General features: G+C 35.0%; 1 protein-coding gene across 1 annotated transcript in view; it reads left to right on the forward strand.

Annotated features, from left to right (window-relative positions):
* Window positions 1-14,431, forward strand: part of LOC107654469 (G protein-activated inward rectifier potassium channel 1-like) — a 30,655-nt gene extending 16,224 nt beyond the window's left edge. The window contains exons 2-3 of the mRNA XM_016441538.1: window positions 6,850-7,066; window positions 13,728-14,431. Of these exons, the coding sequence (XP_016297024.1) occupies window positions 6,850-7,066; window positions 13,728-14,365 (855 nt within the window). The 3' untranslated portion in view covers window positions 14,366-14,431. The remainder of the gene's footprint in view (window positions 1-6,849; window positions 7,067-13,727) is intronic.
* Window positions 14,432-20,801: the final 6,370 nt, after the last annotated feature.

Here is a 20,801-nt window from a genome sequence, read left to right on the forward strand (position 1 = left end):
AAAACGCAGCCTAATTTTCATTTTGGGGTGAACTAACCCTTTAAGTTCAGGGGCTGCCTTAAATTTTTAAGTCTAATCAAATTGGCTCTACAAGTCATTTCAACTCAAAATATATTAAACTGAAAAAAATTTAGCTGAATTATGTATTGTAACTTAAAAAATGAAGTTGGAATTGGTTAAATTAATTTAATGTGTTAAAGGGTTAGTTCACCCAAAAATGAAAATTAGCCTGTGGTTTACTCACCCTCAAAGCATCCTAGGTGTATGTGACTTTCTTCTTTCAGACGAATCCAATCGGAGTTATGTTAAAAATTGTCCTGGCCCCTCCAAGCCTTTCAATGGGGGTAAGCGGGTGTTGCTTGTCAACAGTTCAGAAGACGTGAACTCCACCCCCCCTCCCCACAGCTCTCCTGTCAAAGCCACTGTGAGTCAGTGGAAGGCAAAGCAGTGAAATCCCAGCTTTTATTCACCCATGCACATGACTGAGTCAAACGGATGGCTGCTGGTACCTGCTGCAGAGGAAAGAGGTTTCGATCCATCTCCTCCTGTTTTCCCTCTTCTTTAAGACTCTCTCCTTTCTATCTCTCCTCCTCTTTCCTGTGGGATATGAAGAAGAATGACAGGTTTGATCTGGCAGCTCTTTAGTCTACAAGGCACACATAAACACACACAGATAAACGTTCAGTCACACAGACGCATTCAAATGGCCATTTGAATAATAGCTTTTTCACTTCAATCACAGAGGTGCTGTTTTTAAGATTGCTTTGGCTCTGTCTAGTTGTGTGGCTTAAAAGCCAATGGATACTGAATTAAGACAAGTACAGCCTTTAGCTTGACATCAATCAGCATTAATGTAAGCATTGGAGCTCATCAGACCAATGCAAACATCTCGTCACTTAACATCTTATTCAAATTAAGTAACTTGCTCATCTTAAACAGTTTAAGATTATCACCGCTGCCCACTGTGATTTGGTGTGAATGTGTGTATTTAGCAGTGTTTTCCTGAAATGTGCGGGAAAGACCATGTGTACGATTTGCTGGTCTGCTTCTTGAATTTAGTAATCTGTCTTTTCAAGCTTAACTTAAAGAGACAGGAGTAAAAAAATACCATTGAGTAGATTTAAGAAGCAGAAGAAAGCAACAGAACGTTTGTGTTTCACTACAGCCTGCTGGAAAATAGTGTAATCCCATTCATACTCAATACAACAAACCTCCCAATGAACCCCACATCATGTGTACAACAATGGTGGCTTGAGTCTCATGCATTGTGTATTTTAGTTACATGCCCGGGAGGAAACTGAACATCAGAGCAACAATCAAAATAAATGCTGACAGGTTTGAAAAGGAGGTGATGTTCTTAAATATTTTAGTTTCTCATTGTTGTGATAATCTTTCTTCCTCAGCACTTGTGTTCAAAATACATTGGGAGGAGAGCTCAGGGCGTCATCCCAATATCCTCCTTCTAACAGCCCAAAAATAGCAAAGATGGCATTATGTTTTAGTAGGCATGAAGTACCCTGTCCAGGTTATTGTTAGAGAAATATACGGAAACACTTTAGTATAGGGACCAATTCTCACTATTAATTAGATGCTTATTAGCATGCATATTTAGCATATTGGCTGTTTATTAGTGCTTATAAAGCACATATTCTGCATGACCATATTCTACATCCATAGCTAAACTTAACTACCTTGCTAACTATTAATAAGCAATAATTAGGAGTTTAATGAGGCAAAAGTTGTGGCTAATAGTTAGTTAATGGACCTTAAAATAAAGTGTGACCATAACTATTTCCAAAAATTTTCCCAAAAATGGAAGTTCTGTCAACATTTACTCACCTTCATGTCATTCCAAATTTGCAGAAAGAAAAAAAGAAAGAAAGAAAATGAATATAGAAGCCACACGTCTTTATTTGAATTGTTTACCAACAAAGTTAAAGCCGATAATTTGATATTTTGGTCTGTTTCTTCAAAATATCTTCGTGTTCCTCAGAAGAAAGGAAGTCATACTGCTTTGGAATGAGGATCAATAAATGATGAAAAATTTCATTCTGGCATGAACTATTTCTTTAAAAAAATTTAAAAAAAAGAAAAAAAAAGAAAAGTATAAAATAAAAACAACACAAAGTAATGGCTAATTTGTAGCTAACTACAAGTAAAATAACTATTATGATAGTAATGTTGAATACAAATGGTTACATAATCAGAGCAATTCTTATCTATTGCAAAAAAAAAATGGTGATCAACTTTATAGTGACATTAAAAATCAAAAACAAATTAATAGCTGAGACTCAAATTACTATGCCTGAGTTAAGACCATGGTAAAAAGTTACATTTAACTACAAAAAAGTAGGCGTACACTACCATTCAAAAGTTTTTTTTAAAGAAGTCTCTCGTGCTCTCCACGAATGCATTTAAAGTATACAGTAAAACAGTAATATTGTGAAATATTATTACAATTTAAAATAACTTTTTTCTATTGTAATATTTTAACATGTAATTAACCTGTAAGCTGAATTTTCAGCATAATTTCTCTAGTCTTCAGTGTCACATGCACTCTTAAAAATAAAGGTGCTTCACGATGCCATAGAAGAACCTTTTTGTCTAAATGGTTCCATAAAGAACCTTTAATATCTGAAGAACCTTTCTGTTTCACAAAAGGTTCTATGTGGTGAAAAAAGGTTCTTCAGATTACAAAAAGGTAAGAAAGAGATGGTTCTTTAAAGAACCTTTGACTGAATGGTTCTTTGTGGAACCAAAAATGGTTCTTCTATGGCATCGCTTGAAGAAACTTTTGAAGCACCTTTATTTTTAAGAGTGTGATCCTGCTCAAGAAACCTTTTTGGTTACACTTTACTTGAAGGGGTGTGCATAAGACTGACATGACACCTTCATAATCATGACATGACTCCTACATAATCATGACATGACACATGTCATGAATATGAAGGTTTTTTATGCATGTTTATGACAACTGTCATTAAGTGTCATTCGCTCAGTTATGTAATTTTTAATGCAAATATGACATTATTTGACCTAACCCTAACCTAACCCTACCCCTACCCTTACCCCTAACCATAGCCCATAACAAAGACATCTCAAACAATGTCATCTTTGCATTAAAAATTACATAACTGAGCGAATGACACTTAATGACAGTTGTCATAAACATGCATAAAACCTCCTTCATATTCATGACATGTGTCATGTCATGATTATGAAGGTGTCATGTCAGTCTTATGCACACCCCTTCAAGTAAAGTGTTACCACATTTTTTTTAATCAATTTTGAAAACCGTTGTGCTGCTTAATATTTTTGTGAAAACTGTTATCCTTTTTTAGGATTCTTTGATGAATAGAAAGTTGAAAAGAACAGCATCTTCTCTAAAATGAATGGTACCTCCCAGTACTAATTACATTGCACATAATTTTTGCCATGCTGCTTCGTTACTGCTTGGCAAAAGTAGCTTTTTTTTACTGTAAATGCTATCATATTTTAAAGAAACTTAGCTACTGACGCACTACTACAAAAAATAGTCCAGTTAACGCTACTACTTTTTTGGGGAGAGCTATTTACTCCGCAAAACCAGTCCAGGCAATGCTAGACTGATATAGTGGGGGATGGAAGACAAGAGTGCTACTAAATAAAAAGCAGTAGGCACGTCAATTTTTGGCAGGGATGTGTGTGTGTGTGTGTGTGAGCAAGGATACACTGGATATAGGTAGTTGGTGTGATGCGACTTCACGGTGGAAGTGCTCCTTGTGGGTTGATAGAGAGTTGAGGAGACACTTAGTGCTGCTGCTCCAGAACCTCTGTGTGGGTGAAGGTTGTGTATCCATGTGTGTGTGTGTGTGTGGGATGGTGTGATTTCAAAAGTATGTTTATATTCTCTCATTCTGAGGTGGAAATGTGTGCACAGGAGAATCTACTGTATGTGTAGAAATGTGTATGTACAGTATGTGTAAGTGGTTAAATAAAGTTTTACATCATCATCAAAACTGTATATCACCTTTGAACAATTAAATAACAGTTAACACTCAATATGCAGTTTGTTTTTAATTGTTGATGTGTTAATTTTTCATGCTGCAATCAATATAACCAATCAATGGATCAACCAGCCTTACTCGTTACTGGATCAATTCCACATTAAAGCCTTAATCAAGTCAACTGACAATGCAATGCATCTGATCAATGTAGGGCTAGTGGGTCTGGCACAAAAACAAAAACACACCTGCTATCATATACTGCCATGAAAAGCAGACATATTTTCAGAGTTTGATCTTTGTGTGTCGTCTTGTGGTGAAATTTCCCTCACTGTCTCTGATTGTTTAGCCTGGCCAAGAATGTGTTTGCGAGAGAAAGTACAAGACAAGAGAGAAAGAGCAATAAGAGTGAGATGGAGAAAATAATGGGGTAAGGGAGAGATAGAGAAATGTCATACTTTGTCTGTTTGAGCACTATTAAATTTTTCTGCTTGGGTGCACTGGATGTAGGAATGATAGGCCCTGTCCAGCATGACTTCCCTGCAACCAGAGTTCAAACTCACCTAGCAACTCGATAGATTCATCACATGATATTAAATAAATATTCACCTTACTCGCCATATTGGCTTCAGTTTACTGATCAGCTGATATCAGATATGGATTTGAATTAGCTATTAGCTATGTACAGATCTGTCAGTCAGTTAGCAAAGGTGTGCAGTTTTAGCTCATTTGTATTTGTGTAATGTCTAAAGATGCAAATATGTCTGCTTATATATAGTATATCAACTATTATTAAGATTGATTATTAAGATCAAACATTAATAAATATTATTAAGTCTCTTATACTCACCAAGGTTGTATTTATTTGATCATAAATACAGTAAAACAGTATATAATATTGTAAAATATTACTAAAATTAGAACATTTTAAATGGTATTCTATTTTAATATATTTAAAATTATTTTTTTTCCTGTGATAGCCAGGATGCATTAAATTGATAAAAAATGAGTGTGAAGACATTTAAAATGTGACAAAAAAATAATGTTTGTATTTCAAATAAATGCTGTTCATTGAACTTTCTATTTATTGAATTCTGAAAAAAAACGTTTCATAGTTTTCACAAAAAAAATATATAAGATCAAAATCATTATTAATAATTGAGTACCAATAATAAATAATAATAGAGCACCAAATCAGCATATCAGATTTCTGAAGGATCATGTGACATTACAGACTGAAACACTGTATCACTGCTGAAAAATCAGCTTTGCCATAACAGGAATAAAGGACATATTTAAATAAATTAAAATAGAAAATAGTTATTTTAGACTGTAATAATATTTTGTAATTTTACAGTTTTTACTGTATTTTTTTAATCAAATAAATGCAGCATTGGTGAACATGTGTATTCTATTTTATTATAATACAGAATTGTATGACTTAAATTTAATAATAAAATACATTTAAATAAATTTAAATCATTTTAAAACATTATAAACTACAGGAAGGTTAATCAAAAGAAAAAAGAAGGAAGAATAATATTTCAATTCTAAATTCTAAGTTATCTTCCTTTCACATTTGTTTAATGCACTTTGGCTGTATGTAGAGACAGAAATAAATTACATATTAAAATAAATTAAAATAGAAAATAGTTATTTTAGACTAAAATATTTGCAATTTTACTATTTTTACTGTATTTTTAATCAAATAAATGCAGCCTTGGTGAACATGTGTATTCTATTTTGTTGTGAAACTGAATTGTATGACTTAAATTTAATAACAAAATAAATTTAATTTAATTTAATTTAAATAATTTCAAAACATTATAAACTACAGGAAGGTTAATCAAAAGAAGAAAGAAAGAAGAATAAAATGACAATTCCAAACTCTAAGTTATCTTCCTTTCACCTTTGTAGCTCTGAATGCACTTTGGCTGTATTTAGAGACTGGAAATGCTTCCCCAGTTTTGTGTAGTTTACATGGAATATGATTCCATGTGGAAGTTTTTTAATGCCTCACTGAGCTCCAGTGTTTTAAGTAATGGGCCTATTTATTGAGGGTTGTTGGTTTACATCCCATGAGGCTGTTCTACAGCTGTAAGGCCCTTTGGAGATGCTCTTAGCCTCAACAGCTCCAGTAAGACCACTGCACTGAGAGAGGTTGATATGGAGACTTGGAAGTGAGAGGAAATCCGCTGAATGTAAGAGTGCTTCCCTTCCACTTGGTATTCAGAGCAACATTTTTGAGAAGAGAATTAGTGCGTGCAGCTTCATCCACTGCCTTTCCACACACAAACACAAACCACATGTGTAGAAAAACATAACCCTCACGCTGGAGTTTCCTTCTCTTCTTCAGTTTGACATCGCCCTGTAAATCATCCGGTCTTAAATTTCACTGGCTCTCTGAACAGACACTCTTTGTTGTCTTAAATCACGGCTGAAATGACACAGAGCTTTGTAAGCATTTTCTTATCTCACCCCAGCCTCCTCCTTTGCTCCGTCTGTGTTTTATTTCACTGTTCTGAGCACTCATGCTTGTCAGAATTCCCCATTCACTCCTTGCCAGCCACAAACTCTCTCTCTCTCTCCACTTGCCTAAAGAGGAATATTTCCCTCACACACTGAACAGCATGAATATTTCCCTCAATTTCAATATATTCTGTTATTTCGGGTCTGATTACCATACACTGTATACAGCAGAACAATTGTAAGTATACATGCTGACATTCTTCTTTCAATTTCCTGTTTCCATTTCCATCTCCATTTCTCACCATCCTTGATGATCTTTTTTTCAGATTGATTGTTCCTGCTGTAATTTGTGTGGGATATTGATGTTTTTGATGATGACTTCACTGTGTCTCACCAGTCTCGTCAGACCCCGGAGGGTGAGTTCCTGCCATTGGATCAGTGTGAACTGGATGTGGGCTTTGGAACAGGCGCTGACCAACTCTTCCTGGTCTCTCCCCTCACCATCTGCCACGAGATCAATCCCAAGAGCCCTTTCTTCGACCTGTCCCAGCGCTCGCTCATGAACGAGCAGTTTGAGATTGTCGTCATCTTGGAGGGTATTGTGGAGACAACGGGTGGGTAGCATCTTTCACTCCAATCTCCATTTCTTTAGGAACAAAATCTGGCTTAACACAATTGTTTATTTATAGTATTGTTCGAATCCCTTCAGTTATTTGTCTTTTTTTTTTTTACTAGTTTTCATGTAAAAAATATGTGATTTGTTTTGCACTTCTCGGCCACCGTACTTTACAATATGGTCCATTAGTTAACGTTAGTTAATGCATTAACTAACAATAAGCAAAACGTTTGTTAGAGTATTCATCTTTATTAATGTAAGTTAATAAAAATACAACTGTTCATTGTAAGATCATATTTATGGAAGTCAGTTTCCACCACACAATAAAAAAATGTAAAAAGTGACTTTTTATTTCAAAATTCAGACAAATTTATATCTCACAATTTTGACTTTTTTCTCAGAATTCTGATATCTCACAATTCTGTTTCGTTGTTTCTGCCACAGAATAAAATATAAAAATGGTAATTGCGACTTTTTTTCTTAGATTTCTGTGTTGTAATTGTTTTTTTTTCCCGCCACTGAATAAAAAAATGTAATAGTGATTTTTTTTTTTTTTGAAGAATAGTCAGGAACTCACTGCATCTTCAAAATAGTCCAAAGGAGGTGCGAAGACCCAAAAAAAAGAAGAGAATAGGTAGAAAGACTGCACACTCTACCAAAAAAGAAGTCATCAAGTTCAAGATAAAATCATTATATATTTTATCATATTGATTTTATCTTGCACTTGATGACTTGATTTTTTTATCTCACAATTCTGACTTCTTTAAAAAAAACTGAGAAATAAGCTCAGAATTGAGATAAATCAGAATTATGAGCTAAAAAGTCAGAATTACCTTTTATTTATTTATTATTCATCCATCCATCCATTCATTCATTCATTCATCCGATGGAAAAACAGATCATCAATGATGGTAAGAATTTCGGAAATCAGAAATTGAAGTATGCCTGCATGTATATTTACAGTTTTTCTGCTGTATGAAATGAATGGTAGTCACGCCCCAAAATAACAGAATATATTAATAAATGCTTTAAAGTTTTATATTGTTAGTTCTTTTTAATTAGTGCTAACAAATGTAACCCTATTGCAAAGTGTTACCAAATTATCTTAACATTATTAAAACAATAAAACATTTCCCTAAAAAACAAGATGAATATATTAAGATTTTTTCCCCCCACATTTGTTCTTGTATTATGCATAAATCTAACTTTTTTGACAAGAAAAATTTTCTCAAGATGTATTCTCTGAAAACAAGTCTCATGCAAATTTGCTTCCCAAGTAAATTTATCTTGTTTTAATCGCATTAAGATTTTAATGGAAAACATGACAGAATTACTAATTAAGAAAATGATTTTTTTTGCAGGGTGATCATTTGTCATTCATCTTCATTTATCAGATCTAATTGAACATATCACTTTTCTCACACTTCCTTTGTACTTTTTTACCTTGTAAACTGAATACTTCTCTGTATTCTTCCTCGCACCCCTCAGTCTAAATGGATGCAATAGGTACAGTGAGGTCAGTAGGGGTAATGAGTGGGTTGTAAAAGAGTGTCTTTCTGATTGCATTATCAGGCCTGTGCTGTTAAAGGCACCTTCTGCATAATAGTTTTTTTTTTCAGTCACATGCTTGTCAGTTTGATGTATGAGCTTCAAACCTTGCTCGAGTTCGATCTGTTCCTGGTGTCTTTTATGCTAGCAGAGTGCGAGGAAGTAAAGTAACTGAAGAAGGCAGGATGGGATTTTCTTTTGAGGATGTGAGAGTAAGAGAAAGCGAGAGCTGTTCTTTTAGCATTCTTTTTCACTGTACAAATAAACAGAAATATAATTAGAATTTCCTTTCCTGTCTCCTTCTCACCCTTTCAATCAAATATGATTCTCATTTCAATTTTAGAGGTGTTTTCTAAGCATCGCTATTCCTAGTGGCCATATTTAGGGTTAGTGATTTGAACAGTCGCCCTAAGTATTAAAATTTGATGCATAACTCATCTGACATAGTTTCTGCTACAAGAAGGACACATTAAATCATTGGAGTGATGCATGCTATTAATTGCATTTCTAAATGATATGATTTATCTAACAATAAAATTAAATATAAATACCTTAGATTATCTCGCTCTTCTGATCTGAGCTAGTAAGCAACATTGATATTTTGGTAGCATTTCAATTATATTATTTTTATTTATACTAGTATTTATTAATATGCTGAATTAGCGTTTATTTTTTATTTATATTTATTTGATATTAAATTTTTTCAGTTTTATTTCTATAGTTGAATTTATTTAAGTTTTAGTTATTTAGTACTTAAAAAAAAGCTAAACAAAAAAGAAATATTGTCTAGGCAGCTAAATAATAAAATATAAAAAAATAAAATATATTGTTAGCCGATATTTCTTTTTTATTTTATTTCAGGTTTATTTCAATTAAAGAAATACATATTTAATTCTATTGCATTTTCATATTGAGAGTAATGCATAAAAGAGTCAATAATAGCAAAGTATTAACAAGGAAAATAAATAAATAAAGTCACAGTAAGTGACCATATATTAATAATTATTCATATATTTATAATTATTTTTGTTAGTTCTTTCACTCTATCTAACCTTTCAGAAGAAAACAGGAAATTTAATTCAGCTTCATGTGTTATTAGTTGTTTCATTGTAAATTACCTCTGATAATTGAACAACTTGCAGGGGGCCTTTCAATTTGAACTCTCGCTCTCTCCGGATGATATGAGATAAATGATATGAGATGGAGACAAAGCGAGGAAGGGTATTACATAGCCTCTGTGTCAGTGATGCCCATTATTACAGGTGTAAGAGCAGTGATAGACACAAACACACTCACACGCACACTTATCAACACTTATCAAGCGTATCAGTGCACACTAGAGGAAGGCTTCTGGTAAACCATTTCTTCATTCACTCTTTCATTCAGTAATTAATTTCTTGTCAGGCCAGTAATGGGGCAAACAGTGTGATTTGAAACAGTTAACCACTCTGCTGATCGAGAGCTGAGGCCTGTCATGTATTCATAAGTGCTTATTGATCCACTGAAGCCCTGGACACAGACAGAAATGTCAAGTTAATCATTTTACACAGTGGTGCAAGACAAAGCCACAGCTCTGTATGACTTTAAGGGCTTTGCATGAACATTTGCAGCTCACAGAATTAAAAAGTCTAATTTTAATTAGCATCTTCTCTTTGTAAACCCTAATATGAAACAACAAAGAACAAAATATATGTGCAATTTAGTCAAATAGACTAAACGCATGTGTGAAAGCGGGAAGCATGAGGCTTCTTTTAATCAATACCATAGATCAGACCAAAGGAGACGACAGACAGACTCTAATTATGTATGCCGACAGAGTATTGCGCAATCAAGAGTCTTACTGTGAAGACTGTGAAATTTGTCTTGCTTTAAATGGGAGCTTAAAAAGCTACTTTCAGCTGAACTGCAGTGAAGCCATTGATATGTTCGCAAAACCTCTTCCAGCATTGATCCTTCATTTAAGCCTTTAGATGAAGCCATGCCACCCCATTGCTCCTGCTCAGCACGATCACTCTGGCAGCAAAATATGGGGTTTTCAGTGTGATTAATGTCACATAAATTGGTTTAATTACATGGGATGAAGTAGTGCCAGCAGAAACGTTCTTAGAGAGCGAGTTGTTGTGATCTTCATCCTTCATTTTTGACAACTGAGGCTTGTTCATGTTTCACATTAGGTGCTGCTAATTAGTAGGCTATTTAATGATAATTATTTAATCATGACCAGGCCCACACAGAAACTCCACAGACACCTGTCACTGATGAATTTTTACATATCCTCTGCCTTTGCATACTTGTTTATTAAATATTTGGCTAATTTGATGCTTATCTGTAATACACCCAAGGCCAGTTTAATACATTTTTACATGTTTACATTCAATCTGCAAGAAATGTGCAGATTGTTCCCTAAAATCAGCACTAAAACTGCTAAAAGACTGCAAAAGCCTGGGCCTGATTATGAATAAATAACTGTGCAATATCACAATAGAAAGAGTGCTGATACACTGAATAGCACTAATGATGTTCAAACCAACAAAACCTGTGCTCATGTGATATTGCTTTTAAACAGTTTAATAAACAATAAGTAACTTACATTTTATTTAAAAAAAAATTCTGGATACTTGGTGTATTTTTGATCCACTAACAGAAATGAATGAGTGGTTTCAACAAATTATTTGAATGAATGATTCAATGTCTCACTTATTTCTTCATTCATGAATGAATCAGTGTTTTTAATAAAAATGTTGAGTGGGTGATTCAAAGTCTCACTCATGATCACTTGGTCGGTACAGGAATGAATCAGTGTTTTGAATAAATCGCTTGAGTAAATGATTCAATGACTAAGTTTACATGGACATCAGTAATCTAATTATTTACCTTATTCAATCAGGACCACTTTCGTCAAGTATATTTTTTACAATTACATTGCATACAGTTAGTGTTGGCGGTATGGTTATGTTCTGGGCAACACTCCACACGCCTGTCCATGCAGCCATGCTTGGACAGAGCGGGGAGAGCAGCAAGACAACCCCCCAGGGTACAGAACAGAACCATTATATGCATACATAATTACAGTTCACAATTACATGAGTTGTAAACAATATGTGATAGAGAATGCTTTCAATGAAGTGACTGTAAGGAAGAAACAAAAGTCAGATCGAATTACAGGTTCAGTTAGGTGGAGTTGGGGTTGGAGGAGGGAGTTAATTGCAAGCAGTGATGCGATGGAAGAGACGCTGAAGAATGGGAATTTAAATAGACCGCTTGTGATAGGTGTCAAGATTGGATTGGTACACGTCAGGAACAGCTGACTGTTGGCTGATGCGAGCTTGACTGACATGGCCTGCCTGAACTAACGCTATGCTGAATTTCTGAATTAGACAATATTATGATTAAGGTGTTTACATGAATTGCTTTTAGAATATTCCTTTCATGTTCCCATTCCCGTCATGTTCCCGCTCTTTTGTTTGCCGTCAAGCGGTTGACCTCTGCTGTCTGTGTATCCTGACGCACAATGCGGCGAAAAGTCCTACACAACAGTAATAGTGTGATTAAGGTGTGTACATGTCTATACTGCACTTCAATAATGCGACTAAAATAGGAATACTCCACATGTCCTAATTCGATTTGTGTTTACTTCGAGTATGACTTTAGCCGGATTAAGGTAATCAAACATTCTGTTTACATGGTAGATTCTTAATCAGTGTATTGTCTTAATCATGTTAAAATCGGAATATTGTTGTCCATGTAAACGTACTCAATGACTCACTCATAATCACTTGTTTTTTTGATAATGAATCAGTGTTTTAAACAAATTGGTTGCATGAATGTTTTAGTGACTCACTCATAATCACTTGTGTCATTCATAAATGAATCCGTTTTTTTAACAAATCAGTCGAGTGAATAATTAAATGGCTCACTCATAATCACTTTTTTCATTCATGAATGAATCAGTGGTTTTAATTTAAAAAAAGTGGAGTGAATGATTCAATGACTTACTTATGATCACTTGTTCGGCACAGGAATGAATCGGTGTTTTGAATAGTATGGTTGAGTAAATGATTCAATGATTCACTCATAATCACTTGTTTTGTTCTATAATGAATCAGTGTTTTAAACAAATCGGTTGAATTAATGATTTACTGACTCACTCATCACTTGTTTTGATCATAAATGAATCAGATGTTTTAACAAATCAGTTGAGTGAATGATTCAATGACTTACTTATGATCACTTGCTTCATTAATTAATTAATCAGTATTTTTAAAATGAATTGGTTCAGTAAACAATTCAATGACTCACTCATAATCAGCAGTTTTGTTCAAGCGTGAATCAGTGTAATTATTATTTAATGACTCACTTATGATCACTTGTTTTGGTCCTGAATATTTCAGTGTTCATTGAACAAATCAGTTCAATGACACACTCATAACACACACTAAACAACCTACTGGCATATGGACATAACCAGCAAAAACACAGACACTGCAATATCCCCACCACTACACAGACTGACAGTCTCAGCCAATTAAATCCGAGGACTGGAATTATTGCATAATATAAGCATATACCCTAAACACCATTCTGTTTGTAATGACACAAATGCTACTTCAGCATGACAGCATACATTTTCCAGCTCACTTTTTATTTACTGGTTTGTGCCCATGAAAATAAGAATTCCAATTCTGCAGAAAATTAAAACAACAAAACACTATGCATTCCATAGGTAGCTGTTGGCAGTTGTTTAGTGATTGCTCTATTGATTGTTTTTAATTTTATTGTAGAACAGATTGGATTTTCAGTCTTCCTGGCCTTGTTATAAGCGAAAGTGTAAAGCTATGGCTCGGGCTGTGTTTATGACTCACTGAATGGCCCTCTGGCTGAATTATGATTGCAGGAGTCTTAAAACTCTGCCTTGCATGGCCTTCTCACGCACATTATGTACTGAGAGTCTGTAAATCACATTCTTGGAAGACAAAGTAACTGGGCAGTATAAATCATTCTCATGGCCAGGCTAACCTGACAATGAAAGCCTCCTTATTTGTAATACATTTTTTACCATAAACCTTTCCTCTCCATTGTAATGCTTGTTTATTATATGCTGTTTCTCACAGGTATGACATGTCAAGCTCGTACCTCGTATACAGAAGATGAGGTGTTGTGGGGTCACCGCTTCCTGCCTGTCATGTCTCTGGAAGAGGGCTTCTTTCGGGTGGACTACTCCCAGTTTCACAGCACTTTTGAGGTTCCCACGCCACCCTACAGCGTGAAAGAATATGAGGAGAAATCGCCGCTCCCCTCCCCACTGGTCACGCCGCACAGGGAACGAGTGTTTTCCATGGACTGCCTGGAAGCAGGTGAGGATGGGGCGCATCCCGGAAGCGCTTCTTGCAAGCTGCCCAGCAAACTCCAGAAAATGAGCTCGTCTGGTAGAGAAGATCTACAGAGGAAGGTGCTACGCTTGAGTTCGCAGCAATCCGAAAAGGCTTCGAGCACAGGGGACCTTCCTCTTAAACTACAGCGCCTCGGCTCCAGCCCTGGGCAGGTTGATGGAGAGGCACGATTCCACCTCAAATCCCTCAAGGTGGGTTTCCAGCCCATGGCCATGTCCACGGGGGACCTCCACCAGAGAAGTCTGCCTCCCACCCCAGCGGCCATCCCCACACACCCCCCCGGTCCTCCACACACGCCTGGTGGCCGTCCAGAGGACAACTTGCCTCCCAAATTAAGGAAGATGAATGCAGATCGCTGACCTAGAAGTGCTTTTAAAACTTTCTCCTAATCTGAGAGCAGTTTTCTGTGTTTATGTACAATAAAAATAGCACGGACAACTACGTCCAGATTAGAGGATAATTATTGTTTTGTTTGGAACTAAATAAGGACTCTTGTAGAGTAACAGCAACATGTCAGGAATTAGCTTTCTGACTGCACAATGAATGAATATTTGCATTGGCTTGCACTGCAAAAGTAATAATGTATTTTTAATTAGTATTTTTGACTTCTTTTACAGTAAAGGGTCTAAAATTCCTTGAAAAACTAAATATTTATTTTAAAAAGTTAAATGCCTAAAGATCCTGGAAACAAAATAAACAACATAATAACTCTTGAAACAAGATACATTTACTTAAAAGAAACACATAATATACTGTATATACTAAAAGTTTGGTGTCAGTAAGATTTCTTGTTTTGTTTTGTTTTTGTAAGAAATTAATACTTTTATTTAGCACTGATGCATTAAATTGATTAAAAGTGACTATGCAGATTTATTTCACTAAAGTATTTCAAATAAATGCTGTTCTGGTGAACTTTTTGAATCTGAATCCTAAAAAAATAAGTATTGCGGTATCCATTCAATACCAATTGCGGTAACAAATATTGAGCAGCACAACTGTTTTCAACATTGATAATAATAATAACAGTTTCTTGAGCAGCAAATCAGCATATTATAATGATTTCTGAAGTATCATGTGACACTGACGACCGGAGTAATCATGCTGAAGATTCAGTTTGATCATAACAGGAATAAAATACATTTCAAAATATATTAAAATAGAAAACAGTTGTTTTAAATTGAAATAATATTTCACAATAGTACTGTTTTTACTGTATTTTTGTTCAAATAAACGCACCCTTGGTTAACAAAAAAGCTCCTTTTAAAAACATAAAATGTTACTGATCCCAAACTTTTGGGGAAAAATACATCTAAATTAAAGATATTTTCTTTGAAAACAAGTCTGAGTATCTTATGCATTGTTTATTCTCAAATAATGTTTGATCGTTTCAATGATTGTCTTTATTGATATTTTAGCTGTAAAATTAGAACAGAAATACTTGTTAAAAATAAAATGTTTTGCAGTGTGAAAACTACAGGTGCATCTCAATAAATTAGAATGTCGTGGAAAAGTTCATTTATTTCAGTAATTCAACTCAAGTTGTGAAACTCGTGTATTAAATAATTTCAATGCACACAGACTGAAGTAGTTTAAGTCTTTGGTTCTTTTAATTGTGATGATTTTGGCTCACATTTAACAAAAAACCAAGGTCCTAGAGTCTGGAGGAAGGGTGGAGAAGCTCATAGCCCAAGTTGCTTGAAGTCCAGTGTTAAGTTTCCACAGTATGTGAACTTTTCCACGACATTCTAATTTATTGAGATGCACCTGTAGGTGGAGGTACATAACTAGTAGAAAGCACGAGAAGTAACATTTAATTTGTTTTTTATTATTGTTTTTTGTTGTTTGTCTTTTTCTTTCCTTCTTTCTTTGAGAAAGCACAAAACTCCAGCTGGAAGTACTGTGATTTGAATTCTTTAGCTGTTTACTGGTGACTATATGGTCACAGTGTGTATCAGTCACACACTTAGTAATATCACAAATATACACAATTACAATATGTGCATGCCTACTTCTCATCTCTAGCTGTGTATCATAAAACCCTCTGTTATCCCTAGTTAAAATGAATAAATTATATTCAGCTGCAACACAGAGTGTGTTTAGTAGTCTCTCTGGTACAGAAGAATCAAAGACATGTGAATTCAGTTTAATATTTAAAACATATACATCTCTGGTACATACAACTTTAAAGTTTAGTATTTAATAGTATTTTATAAAATGCTCTCTTATGACATTTTATGTAATGCACAAAAGGTCATTACATGCCATTAAAGAGGATGCATTATGCTGAATTAATCATTACATCCTCAAGTCCAAACAGCTTGTTCATTAATAATGTCTGTAGAATCTTGTACTTTAATTAAAAATGTATGCAACTGTAGAAATGTTTAATGACCATTGGATTTTGACACTGGCAAAGAGAGAAATTCTGTAACAAATCATCAAATGGACACAACGCACTTCTTGTGGAGTCATACAACATACAAACTAATGGAAAATAGTTTCCATCAGAAAATGGAAATGGAATTCATAAATTCAGTCAATGCATTAAAATCTGACAATGTCAGGATGCAATCATTAGGCTGGTGACATATTCATATTCACACAATCTTTCTGTCACCTTGTTTGCTGCATGGGGTGAAATTTTGATGCCCTAATCATTATCCATGGTGAGAAAGAAACACATTAAATGCCCATTTTGTCTCAAAATGATCCATTAGGAGCTTTCGCTGTGATTGGTTGAGAGGATAATCATTGTGGGGCTTACTGGTGATTGAAAGCGTAGTGATTGGTTGACAGAGTAAGTAATTAGAGGAGTCATCAGGTCAGACAGGAATGGATGATTCGGGCAATTCCACCAAAGCACATCAAGATCTTAACACAAGGAAAGAAAAATAGTGTAAAAATAGTAGTATTATTAATGGTCAATATAGTATTATTACTGGTCAATGATGAAAATGAGAAATCTTAAAAAAAAATCGACTTTAAAACATCTTTAAAACAAGTTCTTTGGAATGTAATCTACAATATTTAGTTTTTTGAAAAACATTAAAGGGTTAGTTCACCCAAAAATGAAAATTACGCTGCGTTTTACTCACCCCCGAGGCATCCTAGGTGTATATGACTTTCTTCTTTCAGACGAATCCAGTCGGAGTTATATTAAAAATTGTCTTTGATCTTTCAAGCTGTTTAATGGCACTCAGTGGGTGTTGCATTGCTTCAATCCAAAAGAACTTGAATAAAAATCGCCCATCCATAAAAAAAGTGACTCACACGGGTGAACAAAGGCCTTCTGTAGCAAATCGATGCGTTTTTGTAAGAAAAATATCCATATTCAAAATGTAATAATCACTTTAATGTAGCTTGCGCTCACTGTTGTACACGGAAGCAGCTCCTGGAGCATGACATATGAGGTCAGCGCTGCGCATGTGCCGGTGAGTCTCATGAAAACCAACGTTTGTTAACAGGAGCAAAGGAAGCAAAGTTTCCTTACTTTAGCAAAGGAAAACCAGTCTCCTCTTGGCTTATATCAAAATCCTCTGACATTCTTCTTTACAAATCCTCGTTTTGTACTTCTAATTGTTTTGTTTTGGTCTCTCCGCTGCGTTTCCGCGTTCGTCACTTCTGAGCGGCGCATGCGCAAAGCTGACCTCATATGTCATCCGCCCGGAACTGCTTCTGTTTACAACAGTGAGCGCAAACTAGATTCAAGTGATTATTATGTTTTGAATAGCGATTTTTATTTAAGTTCTTTTGGACTGAAGCAATGCAACACCTGCTGAGTGGCATTAAACAGCTTGAGAGTAAAACGCAGCCTAATTTTCATTTTTGGGTGAACTAACCCTTTAATACTTTGCTAAGCAAACACATTGATTAAACGCCTCTTAAAATGTCAAGTGTTAATTGTTACCATTAATCATGAACTAAAAAAACTGCCTAAGCAGATTGAATACACTTGACACATGCTCATCATTATTTTTCAAATGTTAGAAATAAAAAAATCAGGTCAAGAATCAGGAATATTGACCTGAACTAACCCTGTCTTTCATAAAAAGGTCATAACATGTAGTAATAATAATAATAATAATAATAATAATAATAATAACTTACCTTGATACACCTGATAAGCCTAAGGGTTAAATAGATCACACTGACTTTTTTAAGAAGTAGTAACATTCCAAAGGTTTTATAACCTTCTTAAATTAGTTTTTATTTTTGGTTGTATATGGACATGTACAACATGGGATAATGGGTTTAAATGGGTATGGGAAGGGAAAGAAAGAAATAAAGAAAGAAAGAAAGAAAGAAAGAAAGAGAAAGAAAGAAAGAGTGGTTTCAGCACCATGGACAGGGCTCCGTGATGACTGCTTGAATGAAAAGCATGTCCATTTAACACCTCTGCTCTGCAGAAAATAAGCGAGAGAGAGAGAAAAGCTGAGAAGACACTGAGAAAGGTTGAAAGGTAAAGATTGAAATACAGGAGTGACAAAAGAGGTCTCCACGGATAGAGCTCAGATGGTGAATGAGTTTCAGGTTTCACTGCAAAAGTGACATATTGACTGGACGCAGAGAGCTAAAAGGTGAGAATGAAAGATAGAAGACTAAAGTAAACAGTTGAAGTATTGAGAGAAGGTGGGGGAGGAAGATGGATGTCTATGCATTTGTATTTATGGAAAAAAAATTATAATAAAAACAAATCGCATGTGTTAGATTATCAAAAAGGAAGAAATAACCTCCTATATGTGGTAATTGACCATGCAGGTGCGTAAACACACAGACCTAAATAACTAGAGAAACTCATGTCATGCTATTTCATATCTTTACACCTTTATTAAAACAGGTGCAGAAGTTCATTCTTGAGAGACTATCCAGACTACATCATGTTACTCTTTTCATCTTTTCACATCTGAGTTTCAGAAATGACAGTTTTCTCCATGCAGCTATTCTCTCACAGTGTCTAAAAGCTGAGGAGACTAATAACGCTGACAGACTGCTGGTGTAAAAATACTTCTGACATTAAAGTTTCAGAAGAACTTAGAAGGGTGAAGGAAAGGAATAGGACATGAAGAGTCAAACTCTCTGAAAGATTTGATGAAGGTAAAGGATTAATCTGGACAGAGAGGGAGCAGCAGACGGACACTTTCAGGCCTGATTACCTGAATGTCTCTCAGGAGTAGTTAATAATCAAGACCGGTAATGATTAACACCATCTATTAGACGGTGCTCTGGAACATTCAATACCAATTGATAATATTCATCGTCCATGGCAACACTGATTATAGAGTCAGACTTGTGTCTTGTTGCTAGGCTGATTGTTTTGTACACTGTAGTGGATTTCTTTTGTTAACAAAAGTGGATTTCTTTTCTTAGCTGTTCATTATTGCAAAACAATATAGGCCAGATTATAACTATTAAAGGAATAGTTAAGTTTACCCAGAAATGAAAATTTGCTGAAAATGTACTCACTCAGGCCATCCAAGATGTAGATGATTTTGTTTCTTCATCAGAACAGATTCAACATTACATCACTTGCTCACCAATGGATCCTCTGCAGTGAATGGGTGCCGTCAGTAGGAGAGTTCAAACAGCTGATAAAAACATCAATTAATGTCTTGTGAAGTGTGTGTTTGCAATAAAAGTTGCATGTTTGTAAAAAAAATAAAATTAAAAAAATTAAAAAGACGAAAAAAAACAAATACATCAGACAATAGACATTTTTTAACTTCAAACTGTTGCTTCCAGCTAAATTACAACTTCCAGCTAAACAGTTTTAAACAAATATGTCAGTGGACTTTGACGTGAGTGCAACAAGTGATGGACTTTTTCACTAGAAAAACATAATGTTTACTATACTTGTATTTTGGCCAGAAGCAAAGTTTAAAGTTAAAGCATCTTGATGGATTTGCTTCTTATAAACACACAGCTTTTTACTTCACAAAACCTCAGTGATCGACTGGAGTCATGTGGATTATTGGATTATTGTGATGTTTTTATCAGCTGTTTGGACTCTCATTCTGACGGCGCCCATTCCATTGGTGAGCAAGTGATGTAGTGCTACATTTCTCCAAATCCATTCCAATGAAGAAACAAACTCATCTATGGGTATATCTTGGATGGCCTCAGAGTGAGTAAATGTTTATTTTGGGGTTAACTATTCCATTAATAATATATATATTTTATTTTTTTTTCTTACATTTTATTAGTGACTTTTGTGATCAGAATCCAGTCTTTAAATGACAGCTCCTGCAAGCTAAAATAAGTGAAAATCTGGATTAATATCAGAAATTTTAACATCGACTGTAGCAATTCTGATAACAATAAAATGAGAACACTGTTCTTGAATATGGTTATATCCCAAATTATTTTGGGGTGAACATCATATAGTCTACAAAGTTCAGTTTATAACACAGAAAACCACACTTTGTCCAGAAAAATATACGTTTACAAGGAATCGTTTCTGGCTTTTATTTTCTTTCTTCGAGAATAGTCAGCTGTTGTCAGACACCTGCCACCCCCACCCCATCCCAAAACAAGTCTGATCATATCTGTGTTCACATCAGTAGAAAAGGTTTTATATGTAGTGCACATCTCGTTAGAGCTCTCTGAATGCATGCAGGGCATATAACCATGTGTATGTGAATGTGCTTGTGTGTCTCCTGGAGTGTATGCGCTGTATCCTCACTCAGTGAGTCAGTAGTTAAGGTGAGTAGACATGCTCATTTCTCTGTGCATCCTGTTACTCAACATCAGGAAAACATCAGGCTACACAAATAGGACATGTTCTTGATCCAACACTGT

The sequence above is a fragment of the Sinocyclocheilus anshuiensis genome, unplaced genomic scaffold (genome assembly GCF_001515605.1).
Source record: "Sinocyclocheilus anshuiensis isolate Anshui unplaced genomic scaffold, SAMN03320099.WGS_v1.1 scaffold419, whole genome shotgun sequence".
Classification (NCBI taxonomy): domain Eukaryota; kingdom Metazoa; phylum Chordata; class Actinopteri; order Cypriniformes; family Cyprinidae; genus Sinocyclocheilus; species Sinocyclocheilus anshuiensis.